This window comes from Oncorhynchus gorbuscha, linkage group LG19 (assembly GCF_021184085.1).
Source record: "Oncorhynchus gorbuscha isolate QuinsamMale2020 ecotype Even-year linkage group LG19, OgorEven_v1.0, whole genome shotgun sequence".
Classification (NCBI taxonomy): domain Eukaryota; kingdom Metazoa; phylum Chordata; class Actinopteri; order Salmoniformes; family Salmonidae; genus Oncorhynchus; species Oncorhynchus gorbuscha.
Window position 1 is genome coordinate 31,293,046 of NC_060191.1, and position 12,622 is coordinate 31,305,667.

Consider the following 12,622-nt stretch of genomic DNA (forward strand, 5'->3'; position numbering starts at 1 on the left):
TCAAGGTAAACATAGGAGGGAAATGTAATGACAACCCTCAAATTTATTGGACAATTATAACAAGACAACAAATGCTGGCGTGCAGACTTTTATAACAACCAATAACTAATCCAAATGCACCCAGGATTGTACAATAAGAGTGTGCTCTACTGCAGTTCATGCCGGTGTGGTGCAGCATTGTAAAGGTCTGATCATTATTATTTTGTCTTCTTTTCAGTGGCCAAGGTATTATGGAGTTTTGACACACACTTTTCAAACTGGTCCATGACCAGCGTTCCGTTCCCGTCAAAGAAAGCCCCCACAGACTTTGTGATCTCTTGCTCCCGTGTGTGTTTGGACTTCCCATCTGTGAAGGACACTCTTAGTGTGTACTGGTCATCAAACCTGCAGAGAGTCGAAGTCACAACACCCCACACTGTTAACACTTGAAAATTAAAACAAGCAAACAAATTTGGTAGGCAGGACTTTTCAATATAAAGATAAATTAAAAACATTACCAGGCATCATCTCTCAGAAAATGTGATAGTACCAACAACAAAATAATGCATAAAAAGGTAAACCCCCCCCCAAAAAAAAGTACCTTTTCAGACTAGATGAAAGCTGCCAGGTGTGGTCAAGGTCCATGCCTGCGGGATCCTTCTGGACAGAAACGAGGAAGATGTTCTTCTCTTGGTAGGAGGTGTATAAGGTTAGAAAGCCCATCATTATGAAATACGTAAGGATCCGTTAGGGAAAACATGGATATATAAATTCCAGAATCCAATAACGGACATTTTCGGAAGGACAATTAAGTTACTAACATGCTGACCAGACCACACACATGTTCACGTGTGATATCGCACACATGTTCATTTTGTCCACCCACATTTTGGTTATTTTACCTGAAATGCACAAGGTCCTCTACTCCGAAAATTAATCCACAGATTAAAGGGTACAAGTTTGTTTCTGGTTCTCTCTCCTCCTTCAGGCTTCTTCTTCTGAATGTATTTTGTTGGCAACCAACTGCATAGTGGTAGTGGTACATTACCACTACCAACTGGACTGGAGTGTGGACCACACGTGAGCGGTGTGGTCAGCATGTAAGCCATGATAAATGTAAAATAGGGTAATAATAACTCAAAAACATGTTATCAGTCTGTAAATGTCAAAATGCACAAGTGGAAATAAAATAAATAAACTTTCGAGGCCTTTTTAAAGCAATATCCACAGTTGAATGAATTGTTTTAGAAAAGCAATGCTGTGTTAGGATTGCATTACACCAATGGAATGTCGAAATTAAATGACATAAAATAAAGTTTACATGTACAACGATGGCACAGTTTGACATCATTTAGCACAATCAACACTGCCATCATTCCTCCACACACTTCCCACAATTAATATTTGCTAACTTTAGTTGGACCATGTAGATGGGCGTATTGCACAGTGGTAGGTGTAACGAGGAATCATGGCGGTGGTCGTAGTAGTAAATTACCTCAAACTGTAGGCACTTATGCCATCTTTATGCATGTCTTCTACTGTGACAAAGCAGTAGTTTAATTATTTTTTCCCTTAAAAGGATATGATATAACACAGATTGCCAGGACTGGCTTGGACTCAGGGAATGGATGAAGGAAGTCCCAAATTAAAGCTACGATGGCGAAGAGGCAGGAGATTGTGCAAATGAGGAGACGTCCATCTACGAGATTGAAGTTCTCGGCATAACCATACTTCTCCAAGAGCACCTGATGAATGTTGGAAAAATATGATCATAACAGATGTAAAATGTCAAAACCATACAAGAGACTGGAAATCAGCTAATTTGTCTGTGTACATTTTTCCACTCATTGTACTGTATGCAAACCTTCTTCGCTGCATCATCAAGAGAATTCTTGACAGCTGCACCATCCCATTTGTCAATCTTCACAGGTTTCTCATCAATCCTCCACTGAAAACAAATGACAATGGTCAATAGTATGAGCAACACAGTTCTTGATAGTGAGCAAACTCCTATTGCAGGGGCATGTTAGATGACAATTACACCTCGTTCACACTGCATGCTCAAAATCAGTTGTTTTTCAATCTATTTTGGACTGACTGTCCAAACATCAAGTTACAAGTGACCAAATCAGATGTGTGTGTGTGTTCATTCAGACAGCAGTCATTTGCTGACAAGGCTATGCTATTTGTCATAGTAATGAGGGGTGTGTGTGCTCGCATTGGTGTAGGCTAATTGGTGGTGGTGTTTGTGCTTCCTGTCAATCAGGAAGTTAAGTTCTGTTTCCCATTTGCTTTGAATGTTCAAAATCATAGGATAACACTTAAAGCCAAAGGATGGATATATAAGATGATCCAATTTTCAAAACAAGTCCTAGCATAGGTAGCTGTTTTGCTTTCTAGCACTTGCTTTCTATTCACTACATTTGTTTGTAAACCATTAACTAGCTTGTTAGCTACCACATGTTCTTGACAAAAAGTCAGAGTAGCTAGCAAGCAACAAGGTATGCTGAATTAAAAGTCTAAATACCACTTGAGGGCAAATAAAGACAAGTCACATGGCCAGGAATCAAGTCAGATTCCATGTGCCGTGTGACTGTTCAGACTGCAAGAAAACTAAAAGATTTGAATCGGACATGCAAATCAATAGATTTTGAGTCACTTCAAACTAATGATGCACAGATTTTTAGCCGATACCTAATATTTTCCATGCAAAAAAACAAACAAACACGATACTTAATTTTTGTGGCATTTTATGCATTCTAGTACAGGTGAGTAGATTATACACACACACACACGTCTAAGGCAGTGCAAGAGGCATCCCTACAGTCCCTGGTTCGAAACCAGGCGGTATCACATCCGGTCGTGATTGGGAGTCCTATAGGACGGTGCACAGAGTAGTCGTCCGGGTTTGGCCAGGGTAGGCAGTCATTATAAATAAGAATTTGTTAACTGACTTACCTAGCTAAATAAAAGGTTACTTCGTTGGAATTTACATATGTCCTTATTACCAGTAAAACAATCAAAACTGATTTCTTTTACTTACTTGCTGTGCTGTTTTGTTGTTAGTTTGATCAGTCGTTTAATTCTCAACTCGGATTTCTATCGAACGCCATTTGGTCTTTGCTATGGAACGCCGTTTGGGTCTTTGGATGTCAAAATAAGATGCTCTAACGTGTCAAATAACACTATTTGACGTGTCAATTAAGTTGTTGACCAATCAAGACCTGAATATGACTGCACGACGCATTCTAATTTAACGCGTTCATTAATTTCTCACGTAGTTATTACACATAGATTACACTATCCACTCGTATTTCATATGTCACAACACTTGAAACAAATGCTATGATGCTGGTAAAGTTGTCTCGCACACCTGCAGTACTAGTCATAAAAAAAAGCTAGCTAGCTCATGGATGCAAACAATGTTCTTCCTCCAAAACGTCAATTTGTTTCAGTAGCTATAGTTAGCTAGGTGTCATCCTCTAAAATAACCTTATAAATTAAGACAGTTCTTTGATTAACGGTGGTCGGACCATCTATGTTGAAGCTAGCCACAATAGTGGACTTTGTGGTTAGCCTTCAAAATAAAAAAGTATTTGATTTACACAAAAGGCCTACCACTTTGAAGATGCAAAATATTTGTGAAACAAACAACAAAAGAGAACTTGACTATAGAACATAACTATTCACCCCCCCCCCCCAAAGTCAATACTTTGTAGAGCCACCTTTTGAAGCAATTACAGCTGCAAGTCTCTTGGGGTATGTATCTATAAGCTTGACACATCTAGTCACTGGGATTTTTGCCCATTCTTCAAAGGCAAAACTGCTCCAGCTCCTTCAAGTTGGATGGGTTCTGCTGCTGTACAGCAATCTTTTAACTTCTTTGGGATAGGGGGCAGCATCTTCACTTTTGGATGAATAGCATTCCCAGAGTAAACTGCCTCCTACTCAGGTCCCAGATGCTAATATATGCATATTATTATTAGTATTGGATAGAAAGCACTCTGAAGTTTCTAAAACTGTTTGAATGATGTCTGAGTATAACAGAACTCATATGGCAGGCAAAAACATGAGAAAAAAATCCAAACCAGAAGTGGGAAATCTGAGGTTTGTAGGCTTTCAAGTCTTTGCCCATCCAAGACAGTGTAAATTTGGTCCGATTGCACTTCCTAAGGATTCCACATGTATTGTGTAACATGAAGTCCTTTGAGTGTCATCTGATGAAGATCAAAGATTAGTGATTCATTTTCTCTCTATTTGTGCTTTTTGTGCCTCCTCTCTTTGGCTGGAAAATGGCTGGGTTTTTCTGTGGCTTGGTGGTGACCTAATATAATCGTTTGTGGTGCTTTCGCTGTAAAGTATTTTTGAAATCAGACACTGTGGCTGGATTAACGAGAATTGTATCTTTAAAATGGTGCCTTGTGAGATTTCTGTTGATTTGTATTTGGCGCCCTCATTGGCTGTTGGCCAGTCCTAGACAGGTTAAGTTATACACCACAGATTCTGAATTGGATTGTGATCTGGGCTTTGACTAGGCCATTGCAGGACATTTAAATGTTTCCCCTTAAACCACTCGAGTGTTGCTTTAGCAGTATGCTTAGGGTCATTGTCCTGCTGGAATGTGAACCTCCATCCCAGTCTCAAATCTCTGGAACAGGTTTCCCCTCGAGAATTTCCCTGTATTTAGCGCCATGCATCATGCCTTCAATTCTGACCAGTTTCCCAGTCCCTGCCGATGAAAAACATCCCCACAGTATGTTGCCAAAAACGCTGATGGTGTTCTCGGGGTGCCGAGAGGTGTTGGGTTTGCGCCAGTTTTCCTTGATGGCCAAAAAGCTCAATTTTAGTCTTATCTGACCAGAGTACCTTCTTCCATATGTTTGGGGAGTCTCCCACATGCCTTTTGGCAAACACCAAACGTGTTTGCTTATTTTTTTCCCACTCACTTCTTTATGGCTGAAATCTCGTTAGTGGTCCTATGGACATATACTCCAATCTCCGCTGTGGAGATTTTGCAGCTCCTTCAGGGTCATCTTTGGTCTCTTTGTTGCCTCTGATTAATGCCCTCCTTGCCTGGTCCATGAGTTTTGGTGGGCGGCAGTCTTGTTGTGGTGCCATATTCGTTCCATTTTTTAAAAAAATAATGGATTTAAGGTTTAATATTTTTTATAACCCAACCCTGATCTGTACTTCTCCACAACTTTGTCCCGGACTTGTTTGGAGAGCTCCTTGGTCATCATGGTGCCGCTTGCTTGGTGGTGTTGCAGACTCTGGGGCCTTTCGGCACAGAAATATATATATACACATATATACACAGTATATCACAAAAGTGAGTACACCCCTCACATTTTTGTAAATATTTGAGTATATCTTTTCATGTGAGAACACTGAAAAATGTTTACTTTGCTACAAAGTAGTGAGTGTACAGCTTGTATAACAGTGTAAATTTGCAGTCCCTTCAAAATAACTCAACGCACAGCCATTAATGTCTAAACCGCTTGCAACAAAAGTGAGTACACCCCTAAGTGAAAATGTCCAAATTGGGCCCAATTAGCCATTTTCCCTCCCCGGTGTCATGTGACTCGTTCAAAATATAATTCATATTAGTCAAAGTAGCCACCCTTTGCCCTGATGGCAGATTTGCACACTTGCCATTCTCTCACCTGTAATGCTTTTCCAACAGTTTTGAAAGAGTTATATGCTGAGCACTTGTTGGCTGTTTTTCCTTCAATCTGCGGTCCAACTCTTAAACAGTGGGAAACCAGATGGGATGGCGTATCGCTGCAGAATGATGTGGTAGCCATGCTGGTTAAGTGTGCCTTGAATTCTAAATAAATCAGTGACAGTGTCACCAGCAAAGCACCCCCACGCTTCAAGGTGGGAACCACACATGCGGAGCGCATTCGTTTACCTACTCTGTGGTTGGAACAATTTTTTTTGACTCCTCAGACCAAAGGACAGATTTCCAAAGGTCTAATGTCCAGTGCTCGTGTTTCTTTGCCCAAGCAAGTCTCGCATTATTGGTGTCTTTTAGTAGTGAAGAGGCGACTCCGGGATGCTGGCCTTCAGGCAGAGTTCCTCTGTCCAGTTGTGTTCTTTTGCTCATCTTAATCTTATTATTGGCGGTCTGAGATATGGCTTATTTTCTTTTATGCAAATCTGCCTAGAAGGCCAGCATCCCAGAGTAGTCTCTTCATGGTTGACGTTGAGACTGGTGTTTTGCGGTACTATTTAATGAAGCTGCCAGTTGAGGACTTGTGAGGAGTCTTCTCAAAACTAGACACTCTAATGTACTTGTCCTCTTGCTCAGTTGTGCACCAGGGCCTCCCACTTTCTATTCTGGTTAGAGACAGTTTGCTCTGTTCTGTGAAGTGAGGAGTAGACAGCGTTGTACGAGATCTTCAGTTTCTTGGCAATTTTTTGCATGGAATAGCCTTATAATTTCTCAGAACAAGAATAGACTGATGAGTTTCAGAAGAAGGTATTTTTTTCTGGCCATTTTGAGCCTGTAATCGAACCCACAAATGCCGATGCTCCAAATACTCAACTAGTCTAAAGAAGGCCAGTTTTATTGCTTCTTTAATTAGCACAACAGTTTTCAGCTATGCTAACATAATTGCAAAAGGGTTTTCTAATGATCAATACACCTTTTAAAATTATAGATTTGCTAACAATATGACATTGGAACACAGGAGTCATGGTTGCTGATAATGGGCCTCTGTACATCTATGTAGATATCCATTAAATAAAATCTGCCGTTTCCAGCTACAAGTCATTTATAACATTAACAATGTCTACACTATTGTTGATCAATTTGGTGTTATTTTAATGGACAATTATTTTTTGCTTTTCTTTCAAAAACAAGGACATTTCTAAGTGACCCCAAACTTAACGGTAGTGTACATACACTTTTCTTCCCCACTCTGTTGTACACGAGACTAATAACACCAGAAAATCAGCTCCAAGTAATTTTAATTCAATAAATCTATTCCTAAGTATTCACACACAGAGACAAATGTGATCGTATACAGCAAAGCTGTATAAACTGTAAGCAAGGATTAAAATTATTGTTTTAGTTAAACATCTGTTTGAGCTTTCTTGCAGTCAATGTGCAGTCTACAAATTTGTAATTATATTCCGGCCACCCGACCATCCGCTCAAAAAAAAGAAAGGCCTGCGGCTGAATCTAGTTGTTGATCCCTACAGTACAGTATGGGGAGCACAGAGAACATTGCTCAGGCTGTAGCAGCCAAATGCCAGACAGCAAAGAGTTGACTAAAGAACGAAAAATAATACAGGAATGTAAGAAAGTCTAAATAATATACACAAAATATTTTATTATTTCACAGTCATATTCTATTTTGCGATTGATGTCTGCCCTATGTGGACCAGAAAAAGATAAATAAATATTTTCAATGTTTTGTTCACTATGTCACCAAAACATCTCATCCCAAAATCATGGGCATTAATATGGAGTTGGTCCTCCCTTTGCTGCTGTAACAGCCGCCATTCTTCTGGGAAGGCTTTCTACTAGCTGTTTGAATATTGCTATGGGGACTTGCTTCCAATCAGCCACAAGATCATTAGTGAGGTTGGGCACTGATGTTGGGAGATTAGACCTGGCTTGCAGTCAGCCACCAATTCGTCCCAAAGGTGTTCAATGGAGTTGAGGTCAGGGCTCTGTGCAGGCCAGTCAAGGTCTTCCACACTGATCTCAACAAACCATTTCTGTATGGACCTTGATTTATGCACGGGGGCAATGTTGTGCTGAAACAGGAAAGGGCCTTACCCAAACTATTGCCACAAAGTTGGACACAAAGAATCGTCTAGAATATCATTGTACGTTGTAGCGTTAAGATCCCTTTCACTGGAACTAACGGGCCTAGCCCAAACCATGAAAGACAGCCCCGAGCATTATTCTTCCTCCAAACTTTACAGTTGGCACTGTGCATTGGGCAGGCAGAGATTTCCTGGCATCCGCCAAACACAGATGGTGTTTTCGTCCATCGTACTTCCAAATGGTGAAGCGGGATTTATCACTCCAGAGAACACGTTTCCACTGCTCTAGAGTCCAATTGCAGCAAGCTTTACACCACTCCTGCTGACGCTTGGCATTGCGCATGTTGATCTTAGGCTTGTGAGCGGATGTTCGGGAATAGAACCCCATTTCATCAAGCTCCAACTAACAGTGCTTGTGTTGCTTCCAGAGGCAGTTTGGAACTCAGTAGTTTGTTCCAACCGAAGACAGACTATTTTTACGCGACACACTTCAGCGGTACTGTTCTATTAGCTTGTGTGGCTTACCACTTCGCGGCGGAGCCGTTGTTGCTTATAGACGGTTCCAGACGGTTTCTAGCATGGCAGAAATTTGATGAACTTTTTTTTTTAACCTTTATTGAACTAGGCAAGTCAGTTAAGAACAAATTCTTATTTTCAACGACTGCCTAGGAACAGTGGGTTATCTGCCTTGTTCAGAACGACAGATGTTGTTTTACCTTGTCAGCTCAGGATTAGATCTTGCAACCTTTCGGTTACGAGTCCAACGCTTCAACCACTAGGGTACCTGCCATCCTATGACGGTGCCACATTTAAAGTCACTGAGCTCTTCAGTAAGGCCATTCTACTGCCAATGTTTGTCTATGGAGATTGCATGGCTGTGCACTCAATTTTATACACCTGTCATTAACAGGTGTGGCTTAAATAGCCAAATCCACTAATTTGAAGGGGTATCCACATCTGTTTAAAAATATACAGTGGAGAGAACAAGTATTTGATAACCTGCAAAAATTGGCAGTGTTTCCTACTTACAAAGCATGTAGAGGTCTGTAATTTTTATCATAGGTACACTTCAACTGTGAGAGACGGAATCTAAATCAAAAATCCAGAAAATCACATTGTATGATTTTTAAGTAATTCATTTGCATTTTATTGCATGACATAAGTATTTGATACATCAGAAAAACAGAACTTAATATTTGGTACAGAAACCTTTGTTCGCAATTACAGAGATGATGTTTCCTGTAGTTCTTCACCAGGTTTGCACACACTGCAGCAGGGATTTTGGCCCACTTCTCCATACAGACCTTCTCCAGATCCTTCAGGTTTCGGGCTGTCGCTGGGCAATACGGACTTTCAGCTCCCTCCAAAAAATGTCTATTGGGTTCAGGTCTGGAGACTGGCTAGGCCACTCCAGGACCTTGAGATGCTTCTTACGGAACCACTCCTTAGTTGCCCTGGCTGTGTGTGTCGGGTCGTTGTCATGCACTATTGTAAAGTGACTGTTCCACTGGATGTCATAAGGTGAATGCACCAATTTGTAAGTCGCTCTGGATAAGAGCGTCTGCTAAATGACTTAAATGTAATGTAATGTAAATGTAATGCTGGAACCAGCCACGACCCATCTTCAATGCTCTTATTGAGGGAAGGAGGTTGTTGGTCAAGATCTCGCGATACATGGCCCCATCCATCCTCCCCTCAATACGGTGCAGTCGTCCTGTCCCTTTTGAAGAAAAGCATCCCCAAAGAATGATGTTTCCACCTCCATGCTTCACGGTTGGGATGGTGTTCTTGGGGTTGTACTCATCCTTCTTCTTCCTCCAAACACAGACCACATGACCTTCTCCCATTCCTCCTCTGGATCATCCAGATGGTCATTGGCAAACTTCAGACGGGCCTGGACATGCACTGGCTTGAGAAGGGGGACCTTGTGTGAGCTGCAGGATTTTAATCCATGATGGTGTAGTGTGTTACTAATGGTTTTCTTTGAGACGGTGGTCCCAGCTCTCATCAGGTCATTGACCAGGTCCTGCCGTGTAGTTCTGGGCTGATCCTCACCTTCCTCATGATCATTGATGCTCCACGAGGTGAGATCTTGCATGGAGCCCCAGACAGAGGGTGATTCCATTTTCTAATAATTGCGCCAACAGTTGTTGCCTTCTCACCAAGCTGCTTGCCTATTGTCCTGTAGCCCATCCCAGCCTTGTGCAGGTCTACAATTGTATCCCTGATGTCCTTACACCCTCTCTGGTGTTGGCCATTGTGGAGAGGTTGGAGTCTGTTTGATTGAGTGTGTGGACAGGTTTCTTTTATACAGGTAACGAGTTCAAACAGGTGCAGTTAATACAAGTAATGAGTGGAGAACAGGAGGGCTTCTTAAAGAAAACAGGTCTGTGAGAGCTGGAATTCTTACTGGTTGGTAATACTTATGTCATGCAATAAAGTGCAAATTAATTACTTAAAAATCATACAATGTGATTTTCTGGATTTTTCACACAGTTGAAGTGTACCTATGATAAAAGTTAGACCTCTACATGCTTTATAAGTAGGAAAACCTGCAAAATCGGCAGTGTTTCAAATACTTGTTCTCCCCACTGTGTGTGTGTATATATGTATATAAGTCATGTTTGGCTTTAAATATATATTTTTAAATATTGCTCAGCACTATTTTCCAGTGGATATATGGTCTCACATTCCTACCGCCAAAAGGACCAACTGGTAAAGTGCATACAATTAGAATTGAATTCAACATTCTGGCTCGTAGAGGTCATGAGGAAACTTTCCCGATGCAAACATTCATTTCTGCCCGACCTAGAATTGGATGCAATTGAACGTCGGGTTTCCAGGCAAAAAAAAAAAGGCTCCAATTGTTAAACAATTGCACTGTTAGAATGAATGCAATCCAAGATAGTACGGTTAAATTGTTGCTGCAGTATAGAATTACTGGTTATCTAGTTACTGTAGCTAGTCACTATAACTATACATCTAGTGAAGTTGTCAGCATATGCTACCTATAGTTTCTTAGCTAGCTATCCAGCGCGTAGTGTTAACATCTGGAAAGCCATCAACGAGGAATAATATTAGCTAGTAGCATGCTAGGCTAAGCTCATCCAAGTTAGCTAGCTGGTCAATAAGCTTCTCTCACTTCGAAGCAGATCTGCGTTACTCTTGAAATTAGAACATAGAATCAGCCCACGATATTTGTATAGCCAATGCCTTCAAGAAAGTAAAACTAGCTTGCTAACTACTGTTAATATTAGCTCAAAATGAACGGTCTGTCTGTTACTAGTAGACATGCCTGTCGTGTCGTAATACAATATTGGCTATGCGGTCAACTATTGAAAAATACCCAAGCATGACAGGTTTAATTTCCGATCCCCGTGTCTTATAAAATGTAGCATGAATTAGTGTAATATAATTCTTACTTTCTCAAGTAGACCATTCTTCCCATTTTTGGCTGCCATCTTTCCTTCCTGTACATTTGCTGTGAGTGACCTGGAACAATGTGATTGGCTAAAATCATAATTTTTGCAGCCAACCAAACTAACTAGGAACGACGTACGTTTACGGAAGCGATGTTGAGTGTTTTTATTTACCCCCACCGTTCAAACAAAGAATGAGGATTCAATGGGTGGATACGATTATGCAGAATCGCGGGGCACCGGCATTGGCCCGTAACATGAACGGGCAAAAGCGCTGAGGGAGGAGCACCCTTCGTAAACCGAAGAGTAATCTGCGCAGCTCGGTCATGTTGTTACAAGGCAGCATGGTGCATCAACCAGAAATAGTCTAAATGTCATTTCCATAAAATATATCTTCACATCACTTTTACATGTGAATATACATAATCCTACACATTACTCCACGTGCTTAATTAAGTCACTTTTGTTATGAGGTGATTTCACCGTGGGCTTTGAACCGTGCATATGCGTGCCAGATAAATCGAAACCCCTCATAAACCCTGCCCACATCGACAAGTTATCTTCTTAAAACATGATTTGAACCCCAACCTTAAATTAAGACCAAAAATATCATTTTAGTTTTCATGATGTAATCGAAGGGGGAATATAGATTTCTCTGTCTAGTATGTATACAGAACAAAAATATAAATGCAACAATTTCAAAGATTTTACTCAGTTACAGTTCATAGAAATATTTGAAATTAATTGAAATTTAATTCCCTAATCCCTAATCTATGGATTTCCCAAGTGGGCGGCTATGTCCTCCATGGCTGCACCCCTGCCCAGTTATGTGAAATCCATAGATCAGGGCCTAATTAATTAACTTCAATTGACAGATTTCCTTAAAGGTTCTGTAACGCAGTAAAAAAAAATGAAATTGTTGCATTTATATTTATGTTACAGATATGAATGCCAGCTACAGTTATCACCAGGCAATGCTAGCTAGGTGCTTTAGGCTTTAGCCTACACATAGAACTGAATTAGCTGACCATCTTGAGATGACAAGTCAGTCATGAGCGGAGAAGTACTTAACGTCAAAACTTTGTTAGCAAAAACGGCTTAGTTTAACTCGCTGTACTCAATACTGCCCTTGTTAGTTGTGATTGAATGGAAAAGACACACCCAAATCAAGCCACACCCCCAAGACAACTCTTGTTTGCCTTCAGTCATGCCCTGTAGCATTCATTAATTGAGCATTGATGAAAAGCAATGCCAAATCAGGAAGTGCAGTCACCCTTTGAGTGTTTTCTATGGCATATAATTGTTGGTGTAATAATGGCCAGGGGGTCCTAGGGTCCCAATGTTGTTGTTTTTTTACCTTTATTTGACTAGGCAAGTCAGTTAAGACCAAATTCTTATTTACAATGACGGTCTACCCCTGCCAAACCCTAATGACGCTGGGCCAA

General features: G+C 40.8%; 1 protein-coding gene across 1 annotated transcript; it reads right to left on the bottom strand.

Annotated features, from left to right (window-relative positions):
• Positions 1–11,328, bottom strand: LOC124006440 (probable signal peptidase complex subunit 2). Its single transcript, XM_046316454.1, has 5 exons — positions 11,181–11,328; positions 1,844–1,927; positions 1,564–1,724; positions 581–715; positions 1–384 (listed from the first exon to the last, which is right to left on the bottom strand). Exons 1-5 carry the CDS (start codon positions 11,217–11,219, stop codon positions 198–200), a joined length of 606 nt encoding a protein of 201 aa, XP_046172410.1. The 5' UTR covers positions 11,220–11,328; the 3' UTR covers positions 1–197.
• Positions 11,329–12,622: the final 1,294 nt, after the last annotated feature.

Coding starts and splice junctions, on each gene's coding strand:
- LOC124006440 (XM_046316454.1), bottom strand. CDS start 11,219: ATGGCAGCCAAAAATGGGAAGAATGGTCTACTTGAGAAA. Junction 1,725..1,843: donor TTGATGATGCAGCGAAGAAG/GTTTGCATACAG, acceptor AACATTCATCAG/GTGCTCTTGGAGAAGTATGG. Junction 385..580: donor CTTTCATCTAGTCTGAAAAG/GTACTTTTTTTT, acceptor GACTCTCTGCAG/GTTTGATGACCAGTACACAC.